Consider the following 14,377-nt stretch of genomic DNA (forward strand, 5'->3'; position numbering starts at 1 on the left):
ACGTAGCTAGAATATGGTAATAGGAAGGGGGGGTCTGTCACGAAATACTGTGGTTATTTACCAGGGGCTCAATCATTCTAAACTATTTTATTTGCAACATATATTGGTTCGTTTAGCCAAGATTTCTAATGGAGGGATGATATGAAATACTGTGGTTACACACCAGAGGCTCGATCAATCTAAATATTTTACTGACAACATACCCATATTGATTGGTTAGGACAATAAAATGAGGATATATTAGTAAGTATTTTAATAAGAAGCTATGAAGAAATCTCAAGTAAAAAAATATAAAAAAGTATTGAAAAAGATATAGTCTTCCGAGGTCATTCGAACGGTGTCGAGAATTTTGCGTCTGGGAAATTTGCACCCCACCTCAAGAACAGGGAAAATTGCGCCTGCGATGTACCTCCACCAGGAAGTTTAAGCCCTGCGAAATAAAAGAACCTATTGGAGCTTACGCATTTGCTCGGAGGGGCTGACATTACAGCATAAACAATCCTCCCCCCACAACCATGCCATTTGTGATTTATTTTCATTGTGGCTATATAAGGGGAGAATAAACTTCAATATAAGCCAAAAGAACACAACGGATCAACGTAATCACTGCTTCTTCCAGAGATGATTTTGGGGGAACACTGGCCTCCCCAGAGCTCTCAGAGTGCCCCCTCGGAGGAGACCAAAATAATACGTCTATAATATAATAATAAATAGAATAGTACCAGCAGTGACCCCCTCCGGAATACTAAGTGTGCCCCCCGGAACATTTTTTCTGAAAGAACGACTGAACGCAATTGTGTGTTTGAAGTGTAATTCCAGCAAGTAAACACACTGTACATAGTTTTCTTGATAATATTACTGAACTGATTTTACATTCACTTTACATTTTCTTTTCTATATTTTGTGTCCTAAAAAGCCAAACAACTCGCAAGGATTGTGAACAGAGATATCTGGGTAGAGCCAAACAGCCTTTTGTAGATTAAATTATACTCTTTGATTATATTAATAAATAATTATATATCAGTCATTTATACTTTTATTGTAAATTTTGTCGTATAATGAAAAATTGTATTTGTATGGATTGCCCTTTAGTGAACTAAAATTGTATTTTTTTCATTTGTTCGGAATATTATAACGGATGGAGTAACTCACGGAGACGATGAGAGGCAAGCCTAGTTCAAGTGTGAGTGGAAGTTACTTTACACAATACAAAAATAAGTTGAATTGTAGGGCGCTAACATCCCAGTGCAAATATGTAGCCGGCGCATTTTCCCCTCTTTTTGCGGTAGGGCGCAAACATCCCAGTGCAAATAAATTGCGAGCGCATTTTTTCCTATTTTTGTGGTAGGGCGCAAATTTCCCGGGCGCAAAATTCTCGCATTCAAGGAAAATATAATGTCCGTGAAGTTGACAAGCCACTTATGTCAGACTCCAATTTCGACTTTAAACGTCGCTAGTGCTATGTTAGTGTTCGATAGTGAAGCAAATCGTTAGTACTCCACAGATAACGTGTGCTTTTTAAATAATGGATATGTCTTCTAACTGCATGCCAACACGCCCACTTCTAAGAATCATCTCAAAAATGAGGTTAACCGTTAGAGCAAGTAAGTGCTCATTAGTGCCATTAACATTAGCGTTAATGCCTCCATCGTACGGCCCTTTGAGTAATAGTAACACAACGCTCTTTGCTAGAGTATCAATGCGTCCCTATATTCTCGCGAACATTCTGACATGCCCAAGTTAGTTACTTTTTTTTTTTTTTTTTTGCAACTATTGTTTATCTGTTATTGTTTATTGTTTATTGCTAGTCTGCAGAGTAGTCCTTACATTAATATGCCATTGTCCTTGATAATCATTGCGTATTTACAAGCAGTTTGTTATTACTGTCAGAAGATATCAAAAAACAACAGATAAAATCTACTACTTAACGGTTCATATTTTTCTTTTACAGTACATAAACGATTAATAATAATAATAATAATAATAATAATAATAATAATAATAATAATAATAATAATAATAATAAGACTATTCCAGCATAAAAGTTATCAATTGCATCACACTGGCAACAAGCGACGCATATTTTAACTTCATAAAAATTCGTTTCTCACGATTTTCTGGAAAACTACGTATATCTTCATTCTGTCAAGTTGTTTATCTCAGTGTGATATATGTATTACCTCTGGACAATATCACAGTAAAACAAAAATTAAATATTAGGAGTGCATCGTACTTTTGGACTACATCTCATTAACCATGGGAAGATTGAGTAGTGTATACTTTAGGATGTAAGTTTCAGCTTAACTTGCATCATACATTCTTAGGATTACAAAAAGGAAATTTGTTCGTTTGCATTTGAACAAAATTCTTAGGATTACAAAAAGAAAAAATAATTTTTCCGAATTCCGGAATTTTTCTGAATTCCGGATTTTTTCCGAAATCCGGATTTTTTTCCGAAATCCGGAATTTTTTCCGAAATCCGGAATTTTTCCGAAATCCGGAATTTTTCTGAATTCCGGAATTTTTCCGAAATCCGGAATTTTTCCGAATTCCGGAATTTTCCGACTTTACTTTCCGGATTCCGGAAAGTAAAAATTCCGGAATTGGCCATCCCTAGCCAAGACAATACTTTGACCATGCTAGAGCTTGGAATTTGAAACGAAAAATAGCATTACGTTGTCATTTGATCTTTCATTGGGACCATTGCAATGTGATTTAACACAAATATTTATTGAGATAAATATTAATGTCTCACAAAATTTACGTCTTTATTTGCGTTCTAACAGAAAGAAAGAAAAGCTGACTCAGAATTACCAAACTAGTTGAGATTAGTGTAAATTAGTTATAATTCTCAGAATAATTTACTTAGTATTAAATATTTCATTTCTATTTGCATGGAGTAATTTAACGATATAGTAACGATTTCCCTCGTTTAAATTTCTTTAGATTTGTGTAGTTGTCCGACATTAAAATTTCGAGCTGTGCAAGGATTCAGGTTTCCTCTGTCCGTTCTAACGTCTATCATCGTACACAAATCAGGCAATGGAAAGGAAAGTGTAATAAAAAAGAAAGGAAGAAAATACTTGTTGTACATACCTCTTATCTGGATTTAAGTCACAGCACAGAAAGGCGATTTTATAAAACGGTTCAGGACAATTGGCACAAAATTTTTCTTTAAAAATGTGCTGATTGAGCCCAAAGTCAGACGATCTGGGGAGATAGTCAGGATCTGCATGAACCCTTCCAATGATCTGAAAACAAAATATTAGAGATAACAGAACACGCAACTGACGCATCCTGTTGAATTAAGACAATGAACTGTGGGGTATATCAAACCACCTGTGAATGTGGTATTTATATATTGATATGACAATCTATCGTCCATTTACCTATACACGTATATAGATGTAAAGATTTCACATATCACTACATATGAATATCGTATTGTCAGAATGAAAAATCCACGGTTGAATTTAGACAAAAGCAATTTAGAAAACAACGCTTACGCTGACAAAAAATATAAAGCTGAATGCTGCAAAAATGGCGTTAAACCGGGTCTGTGACGAATGTGACTAGGCGGAAACAAAAACGTTCTCCGAACACCGAACATTCAGCAGCAGCTAATACGAAGCCCGTGTGTACTTAAGTCTCTGAAACTGAAATCATACCGATTAATATGTCCAGGAACTGAAGGTGCCGGCCACAGGTAAACGGGTTGCGTACTATAATTGGTTACTAACGATTTATTGCGGACAGATGTTTGGACCCTCTGCTGTACTTTACTGTATGTCCGATCAAGCGTGGTTCCATTTATCGGTTTACGTGAATGCCCAATATACGACACTGATCTCTTGAGAATCTACACATTCTGCACGAAATCCTTCTCAATGACAAAAACATTGGTGTTTAGTGCGAGGTTTCTGGGACACTTGTAGTCGGTCATGTATTCTTCGAAACAACAGTGAATAGTAAAATTTATCGCGCCTTCTTGCAACAGGTTCATGATGAACTGACACCACAAGGAAGGCTATACTCCTACTTCCAACAAGGTGGAGCAACATATCACACTTTGAATTCCCGGCATTGGACTGTTCATGCACTGTTTACCAACGAGCACATAATAAACACGAGATTGTGCCCCCCTTGTTCCTCCGGATTTGTCCTCCTGTAATTTTTAACTCTGGGGATGCTTAACGCAGAAAGTGTGTACAAATAATCCACATGCTCTGTGGCCTGCAGCAAAACACTACCCACACCATCTGCAGCATTATCCGTGAAACAGCTACACGCGATATTAGCCAAATCGCGAGACGACGTGCGCAGAATTGTCTCGATGTTAACGAGGGTCACTTACAGCATTTCTTAACACGCAGGAAATGTTTAGATTTTCCTACTCTTTTGGCCGGTATTATCATGTCAGGCTATTTTTATGTGGGTCACCTTGAGGAGAGAGAGAAAAATGGCTAATTCACTAAACAGAATCTTCTGCTTACTAAAAACTTACTAAAACGAATTACGCAGAAAAATTCTAATACGAATCGTTCATTTCTACAATATTTAGGAACAAAACTCATGAGCAGTCTTAATGCCAAAACTACTATTTTACATTACAGAAATGATTTTATTTCGAAAGCTTTTCCTTCACTTTTGCTTAAATTACGAATTAGTCAATACTTTGAATGTATATAGTTAGTGATCTACTCGGTTAGACTTTATTTTCAAAGAACACAAAATCGTGACTCGAACAATTGAGTCATTTTCTTAGCAAATGCTACTGGCAACCATCACTCATTAGTATAATAATAGTACAATATTTATATGCCTATTATGCTACATATTTATATACAATCGGCTCAAAAGACGAATAAACGTATTCCGGTTACGATTATTCATATTTTATGGGTACGTTAACTAATTAGAAAAGATTTTTCATTCCAAAAGAAAACCACTATCTCGAAGTTGAAGAAATGCTTATTTAAATATATTAAATTCATTATGAAGTTATCTGCATGGACAACTATCTTCTGTACCGTGATTATATGACACATAATCTTACAGTTTAACTGGGATTTGAAACACATATGTACTCACTGAAGATGAAATCCGGAACCACGCGTACTGTTGCCCGTGTTCTAGCCATTAAGTTATAGAGAGCCTTGACACAGCAAAATTGTATCAGACGGATACATTTTTGAGCCGATTGCACAATGATTAGGAGAAGCAATAAACCTGTTTTACTGAAAATCACACAGCTCTGCTTACATGACGCAATCCGATACGAGAAATATTTATTCAAATTTTCCAGTTTTGTCTTTCTCCAAAAATATTTGACAGAAAATGAGCTGCAAATTAGAGAACATGAACGTATATATAAGATGAAAAGGGCATTTTTTAACACATAACAATGATTAATATATGTTCCTTTCGAATCTTGTCCTTAAATTATCTATTTTAATCTTCAGATGTTAAATAATATTTGCATGACACGTTATTTTCAGTGGTTACATTCCATATTATTTTCCTCACACATTTTATTTCGTTTCATGAAAAATATCTTAGTCGTGTGAAAGTCATATAGGATATATCGGATAAAATCATACTGATATATAAAAAGACTACTTCCTCAATTCTGAAACCATTTAGCCAGTTTAGGAAGAAACCATAAGCATGCAAGGAGTTTCAATATATGTAATTCGTTGATTATTGAAAAGAAAAAAGAAAGAAAAAAAACTCATTTCAATCACAAATAATTTCTCAGACTATATTAAACAACTGGTACTTCGATGTTTTTCTTGTGGACCTTCACTTTCCTGTACTTTTCATGGACTGTACCATAAGTCTATATGATCTGAGTAAGTGAGCATTAACTTCAACAATGTTAGAATGCAATGGCTCATCGAATGAACGGACTGGGTAGTGTAGTGGTTAACCAATCGACACAGAAAATTGGAGTTTAAGTGTTCAATTCGCCGTCCAGTCGTGTATTTTATCACTGTATATCAAGTATATTCTAGTGATTAGTTACATTAAACTAGTCACTATTCAGGATCATTAAGTAGTTTCCTTGAATATAAACGTGAGTACAGAATTTTGTATCTGGATAAACTTGTGCTACAGCCTCCCCGCTGCACATAGGGCCAAAGTATCGAGTTACGACACCAAAAATAAAAAAGTTGATTTTATTGGATATCCTGCTCAGAAATCCTCATGAGACGACTACGCCTATATGCCTATATGCGAAATATGATTAAATTTTATTGTCTTATTGCCGAGAACGATTATTAGCTGCAACTGCAATATTTGTGTTTGTGCTTCGTCATATTCTGATTTCACATTGTGAACCGTTTCCTTTTTTTTTTTTTTTATCTTAGAGGCAATTGGTCGGCACTACCTTGTCGATGATGCAGTCATGTTCTTCCAAAATATTGTTGTCTTCTTACAATTAGATTGACACACGTACAATGGCACAATGGTACATAAAAGTATGTTGGAATCAACGTATTAGGAATTATTTGCGAAAGTTTGTTTATATATCCTGTGGCCACCGCCATCTAGGCCCCATTTATAATAAATATCGATAGTATCACAGTCCTCCGAAATGTTCTGCAGTATCACATCACTCTGTACTTGTACTAAACGCAGTGTAGTATGATTGAGCTCATCTTGCAGTGGGACCACAGCCTCGTTTTTAGTTACCGTAATATTTGCAGGATAACACTTCTTTGTCTCTGCTAGCACATGATATGAGGGATAAATATCAGTTCCTCTTTCTTTTGCTCCAAGTCTAATCCTTTTATAATCTTCCTTTGCCAAGCTAAGATCCACTAGAAGGCCTAAAGCTTCGTCAGGGCTGCACGGTCATGTAGTAGCAGATGATGTATCATGGATCGCTTTCATATTTTTCAATCTCTTAGTCGGAGACTGGATCGCTAATTTCACAATTTCGGCTGCAGTACTCTTGCCAGATTTCACCAAACTTGATTCTACATACAAACACAGCTTTTCGGAACTGGTATTCTTTACAATTTCCTTTATTTTATTTATTTATTTATTTATTTATTTTTTACTTTGTTGCGAACTCTCTTCGAACAGTTTTCTTGATCTTCCTCTTTTCATTTGCTCCGAAAGCCGTGATGTTGTTGAGGGACGCTGTGATGGTTGTAACACCGGAAGTGTTACGTCTTGATCAAGTCACTCCATATGCTTATTTCCCACTCGTACATGTAATTACATGCCCGCCAAAACCTTTGACACAAATACTTTCACTACAGTTTTCAGTTTATTTCCACGTTGTTCAGCAAGTTCACTGATACCACACTTGTTTAATGTATACTGTAATAATTGTTTATTACATTTTAATGAAGAACTATTGTAAAAATGCTCTTTAAATAACACTATAAAGAGTTTTCTTCTCTTAGTTTTCATGTTCTTCACAGATCGTTGCCACAACTGTGTGTAAACAATACGCTCCAATCAGGAAAGGGGGAAAAGGGGGAACGTGTGTATTCCTGTTCTATGTTTGATATAAGATATATTGTCGAATTGTCCAAGAATAGTCGCGGTACTCTTTGGAACTTTTTTTATAACTCTATGTATAGTAAATATTTCTTCCTTGTTTCGACACCGCATTAGTCCATCATACTACCTGCACTGTATTTACACTAAGCTCACTTGTTAGGTTCACAGTCATTTCAGATGTACACTATATATATATCTAACTCTTCAATATTCGTATTGAAATCTTGTTACTGTCACTTGGGGAAATTTTAGCACGAGCTGTTTCTCCGTCAGCAACTCAGGCACAACTAACTGCGGCTGGCCGTTCGAAATAAACTCCAACTTTGCGCACATACGCTGGCTACTGTGTTGCGTTCACAAAACAAATTCTTACGGTACATCATGGACTGATATATAGGGACTATTTTGAAGGAATTTCTGATTAGTTTCATCACAATATTTTTTTCTATTTTTGGCGCCGTAATTTCGTTTTTCGGCCTTATGTGCGCTGGTCCTAGCGGCCATGTCTTTGATTCAAGTGATCCCGGTTTCGATTTCCGATGGAAGAGCATAGAAATTTCAATGTATTACAGTGGCTCGGATTCCACCCTGAACTGCAGGCCCACGTGCCATGTAACACTGGTGGTAAAAAGGGACTAAACTTCAAGAAACACATTGATATTAAGAGGGGAAAGTTCATGATGCAAAATGCGATATTGAAATTTTAGGGAAAAGTCAAGGGAGAATGTTGAAATACATGAACTAGTGCATAAAAAGTAAGTAATTTATACTACAGCAAAACTTAAAAGATCGTACCTGTGGGGAGGGGGAAAACAGAGGATAGATTCACAGTGTAAGTTTAAAAGTAAGCAATGTTTTCTCGGAACACGTCAAACTAAAATAGAGTAATGCTTTAGAAACAATAGAGGGATGGGCACCTCTGTTTACAAGATATATGCAAAATGTATTGGGGGTATACAAGTGTTATAATGCAACAGGGTTTTATTCATCTGCTTTGCACGTTAGCACTTTTCATTCACCTTCTTTAACTTAAAACCAATATTCATCCATTTAATACTGTTCCACAGAAAACAATACTTTCATGCTAATGAAATTAACAAACTGAAATAGAAATACTTGTAAATACTTCACAATTTTAACAGATAATATATGTCAGAAAATATGAGCAATTACCAGATCAAATATTCAATATTCACATCGATATCTTACCTCGCACAGAACAATGCCAAATGAAAATATGTCCACTTTCTCGTCATATTTCTTTCCTTTCATCATTTCTGGAGCCATCCAATATGGATTGCCAACAACAGTATACCTCTTCTTCCTCTCACATTTCTTTGTACCTCGTTTTCCGTACCGTCTTCGATCAGCACTGATGTTATTTTGAGATATGATCCGTGCCAAACCGAAGTCTGCTACCACAACTGTTCTATCCTGAATAACATTTTAAATAGTGTAAACATTAAAAAAAGGAGTGGCTTGCAATTTATTTTATGTATATCAGATTCTAGTTTATTATACTTAGACAATAAACGAAACAACTTGCGTTTTAATGAAATAATACTGAAAACATAATCGCTAAACTGGAAAGAACTCGACCACCCAACTTCCACCTGCCGGGCGGATGATTAATCATTAAGCTATCATTACCAATATCAGTTTTATATGTATTGATACTTTGTTCTTCGAGCAGACTAATCAGTTGTCTACCTGAAATCCAGTTCGGTAAATATTTTGATAGGAAACGTAATAATGTGCATTACATTGGATGAGCCAAGAAATTTACATACAAATGGTGATCCACATTTTTTTTACCTAACAAGTGAGATCCTACTAACACAGCAAGAGAAAAAAAAAATAGTTTTACGTCCCACGGTTATGCCGGCTAGGCTAAAGGAGACAGTGATAATGAGCAATGAATAAAATGGTGGAATGAATAAAGTGGGAGGAAACAGGAGAATGCCGAGAAAACCCACGAACATGATGTTTGTTTTCCACAAAGTTTACTTAGCGCGAGCTGGAATCGAACCAGGGACCCCAAGCATTAAAGGTGAACGCTCTACCACTGAGTCACCACTGCCCTACTGCAAGAGCAGGCTAACATCCTTTGGTAAGGAGCTGTACCACTCCGCGACACCATGCAGACATTGAATGCTACGCACAAAACACAGTAATCCACGATATCGTGACTCACATGGTAGAAGATGCGTGTAAGTGTGCAAGAATGACCAGAATTGTGCTCCTAGCATTCTATTCTCTGGCAAAGCAAACTTCTCCGTTAACACCACAGTTAATAGACGACACATAAGTAATGTCAATCCACACGGGACAGCAAAATGATCGGTGCACGAAATGTTACGGTGTAGTACGAGATCTGGGATGACAGCTTTGGCGATCCTTTCTTCATTGATGGCGATCCTTTTTTCAAAGAAAATTTAAGTACGCATGTGCTGAAGAACCATATCTTCCCATCAATCCTGAACGAGAATGGGATCTTTTCTGCTTCTTTTAGAGTGTCTCCTCACCACGGCATACAGGCAGACAAACTGTTTCCTGGATTGGCTGACGTGGCTACCAGTCATTAAATGTGATTTGAAGGAAATAAATACAGATGCTTAGTACCACATATTCGGAGATGCGTTGTCACGAGTTCGCTGTGAATACGGAAATACCACGCATAACGTTGCCTGGCATTGTAGGAGTCACTTAGCAAACATATCTTGTAATCTGACATTTTGTATTGAAACTTTTGCCTCATCCTGCAAATAGTGTTTTATTTGTTTGTTGTTGTATAGACTGTACATGTAACACATTCGACCAAAACGGGTATAAACTGAAAAGCGAGATATAAGGTTTAAAGGGAGAAAAGTTGACGATTTTCAAAATAATGACCAAGCTGATATAAATACAAAGTGACTGACAATACGTAACATGTATTTTTAGTAAGTAAAGAGGCAAAGTTCCGAATATAAACTAAAACGCAATGTAAACTCCTTGTTGTTGTTTCTTTTTCACCAAAAATGAGCTTATCTAGATTCTATCAATCATCTTATGTAGAACATCATTCCATAATATTCAATGAAATAAAAAAGGAAATACAAGCTACGACTGCTTTACTAAATTTATACTTACCATCATTTTACCTAAGTAGGTTTATTTATGATTTGAAGCGTAAAAAAGTCCCTTCAGACAATCATGGAACAGCAGTTGTATCTGTATGATTTTTTATTTAGGAAAATGTATAATTACTATGTAATGATTGTGATGCCTTACAATACAGTTTATATATAAAGTGAAAAGTGAAGTGCGAGTCTGGATGTAGAATTTAGAGATAGATTGTGGAAATAAGTTGTATTCGTTGGTTATAATAGGATAGTTGTGGAAATACTACAGTTCTAGACGATAATCGTAGAAGCAGAAATCAAGAGGTGTAAGGAAACAAGCTCCGGTAGAATAATAGGTTCATCATGGTATTCCATCGTTCCTACGATCTTTCAATGAAAACTCTTCAGGTAACGTTATTTGGAGGATTTTTTGGGAAATTATTTTTAAATTCCAAAGATTAATTCGCAAACGAATACGAAAATATTGCAGCACATACGCACAAACACATTAGTGGGGACTCTACGAGAAGTCTAACCAATGGAATTAAAATTTTATCACTCAAATTAAGAAAGCAAATACATAAGAGAGAGCAAATATTATTACCTGTGTGGTGCGTCTTGAGGTATTTTTCAATATTTCACAACACCTCACTGTTCGTTTATTCATGTAATTGTAATATCACTTCTTGAACAGTTTCTTAATTCATTTCTTTTCTCTTGGTTCGCGAAAAGGATAACTTCAGGACTTACGGTTGAAATTTAATAGATCTGTTTGCTTTTTTCTTTTCCCACCTCTTATAACTATTAACTACGTAATTTATGATGAATATCAGGTGTCTGTCATCTTCCTACTTTGAGACAATAATTTTCCATTAACACTGTACTAGATGGATGTTCTGTGAAGTCTATTGACTCGAATGTTGTGGAAACAACTAACGATCATGCTGCTAGTAGAAAGTGCCCACATTTGGATATATTTCTAATTAAGCTTTTCATACTAATTTGAGAATGCTGAATCCAATGGAACTATTTTCAAATAAGTCCATGAAGCCATGACAAAAAAAAAAAAAAAAAAAAAAAAAAAAATCACTTTATTACAGGGCTCATAGTGGTCTGGTCTCTTGTAAATAGTTGAAAAGTGACCAAAAGCACACGAAAAAGTGGCCAAAAAGTGACCAAAAGCACACGAAAAAGTGACCAAAATCTCATCATGCCCCTTTTTTCCTTTGTCAATTTCTCCATCACCTCTCTCTTTGTTTGACGTTTTGTTTAATCTTTTCTTCTTCTTTTTGAGCTTCCTCCTTTCTTAGGTTTTCTAAGTATGCTTTGTAGTTACGGTGAGCAGACTTAGCAGATGTAAGAAGCTTCTGAGTAAGTGGAACCAGTTCTGGCCTATTTCCGAATTTCTTCATACCAGACATTATATTTAAGTTAGCATTGAGAGTTTTCAAAGCCATGAAATATTCAAATTCATCACCTACTCTTAAGAACATACAAGATGCATATCACAAGACGAACATGATTAACCACACAAACACACACACACAACGTTGAGCGGAGCGTTAACTATTACGAGAGAAAACTAAAAGACTATTATGATAGAAGAAAGAATAGACACAGAAAAGTTCTCAACCCCACCTTGAGAGCTTAAGCATCCACCAACCATCCACTGTGCTTTAGAAAGAATAAAAGTTGAAGTGAGAATAACGCTGACTTCTTCACATGTGGCAGCAAGTACTGAAGCTTTCAGAAGAGTAATGGGTAACAAGTTTCTGCCTCTTTCCATTTATTTTTATATTTTTCTTAAAAAAATTGCCAATGCAAAACATAAATCACGCGAAAAAGTCACTTTACCTCCCAAAAAAGTAACTTTGACAAATTTTAAAAAAAAAGTAACTTTTAGTGACAAACTTGAAAAAAAAAAGTAACTTTCAGTTAAAAAAAAAAAAAAAAAAAAAAAAAAAGTGGCTCGTTATGAGCCCTGATATTGTGATCCTGAGAAGAAGTCACAATGGGCACAACCACCAGTCACTAACCGTTTGGCTACAGGGCCACTTTCTTGAAAACAGGGCCGCTCTTCTAAGGTTCCGCACTTTTCAATATTAATTGTGTTTTCCTACTACAACTTCTAAGTTTCTGATAATATACGTGCAAGTTTATAACCTACTTTCTTTTATGTTATTTTGTAATGCTCGTACTACTTTCTAGCAAGTTCGTACCATATTTTATATGTTGTTAGAAACAGTTATCATGGAAATAAAATTAATAAAGTAGAAATGAGATTAAATCTTAATACTCCACGGTTACGCCCTTTAGGTTAAAGGAGATTAAGTATTAATGGAACTCAATGCTCATGAATGACCTGGTCAAATGAAAGTGTAGGAGGAAAGAGCCATGACAAAACCTACAGAGATGATACTGTCTACTACAAACTAACATAACCTGGGATCAAAATAGGAACCTACGCAAGATATTACATACAGCAGTAAAACCTTAAAGAATATTATACACTACTAAAGCAGGTACAGAAATGAAATTAAATCTGAGTTTAACGTCCTATGTTTATGCCTGTTAGGCTAAGGAAGATGATAACTATAGCAAGTGAATGATGATAGAATTGGTGGAATGAGAATGTAGTAGGAAACAGGAATACCCCGAGAAAACCCACGAGCACAATGTTGTCTACCACAAACTTATTTAGCCAGAAATCGAACCAGGGATCCTACGCACTGGATAAGCACTCTACCACTGAGCCATCGTGCCCTCTTTTTTTTTTTTTTTTTTCGCTAGAATGTCTCATTAATAAGAAGGGGACGAAAGGAAAAATTAACGGACAAGAAGCAGCTATGGAGCGTCCAGTTTGGTGTATTATTGGAATGTAATCACGTGAGTGACAGTAAGTGGTAATGATCCCGTGGGAAATCCCGAATATGTAATTACCTCGAGTGGCTACGAAAGCAGCTGTTTGGCTGATCGTACAAATGATGAATGTCCATCTGGATAGTGTGACCTACGCTCCCTGTAGATCAGCTAAGTGCAACAAACCGTCCGAGCTCACTGAACCCTTTCATCCAGTCCGTTATTGAAAATGAAACTTCTTACGTAATCTCTATAACTGAACTGAAAATGTTACCAACCCTCGATCGCGCAGTGAGAAACTTATCTGTCTCGACTTGGTATTGCTAAGAAAATACAACAGAAGCCAACGTTCCTTTCACCCCTCTCAATCGGCTTTGTGCTTCAAACCTCGTCATAAGTAAAACTCAAGAACCGAATTCAGAGATCAAGGGGCCTTTTGCTTGCGGTTGGTTATTTTACTTATGTTTGTAAGCGTCTCTGCTTATTGTTGATTGTTACTCCCTTTTGTGATATCATGTAAAGTAGCGTGTAGTGTGGTATCATGTCGCTTTATTAGGCCCTCCTTAATAATGTTACTGTCACATAATAGCAAGTAAATTGCACACCGAAAGTCGCGTGCTTCAACAAAAATAGGTCCGATGGTTACTTTTTCGTTAATGAGAAAGGTAAGCCACTTTGTCTTATTGTCAGAAAAGTTTAACAGTAACGGAGGAGTAAGAAATTTAAGACATTAAACTTCAAAACACACTAATTTTGATGGCTTATGAGAACAGTTTCGCAAAGACAAAATTAAAAAACCGAAGAAAAACTTGTGTGACCACTAAATACTTCCTATAAACCAAAACGGTTATGTAAATGAAATTGTCAAGACTAGTTTCATTGTAAATATATCATTA

General features: G+C 36.0%; 1 protein-coding gene across 4 annotated transcripts in view; it reads right to left on the bottom strand.

Moving 5' to 3' along the window:
• LIMK1 (LIM domain kinase 1) overlaps window positions 1-14,377 on the bottom strand; it is a 93,342-nt gene that overhangs the window by 13,934 nt on the left and 65,031 nt on the right. For all 4 annotated transcript variants that reach the window (XM_081768912.1, XM_081768909.1, XM_081768910.1 and 1 more), the window contains 2 exons: window positions 8,728-8,952; window positions 3,097-3,251 (listed from right to left, as the gene is read on the bottom strand). In XM_081768912.1, coding sequence (XP_081625038.1) covers window positions 3,097-3,251; window positions 8,728-8,952 — 380 coding nt within the window. The remainder of the gene's footprint in view (window positions 1-3,096; window positions 3,252-8,727; window positions 8,953-14,377) is intronic.

This window comes from Thermobia domestica, chromosome 8, assembly GCF_964235325.1.
Source record: "Thermobia domestica chromosome 8, izTheDome1.hap1.1, whole genome shotgun sequence".
Lineage (NCBI taxonomy): Eukaryota > Metazoa > Arthropoda > Insecta > Zygentoma > Lepismatidae > Thermobia > Thermobia domestica.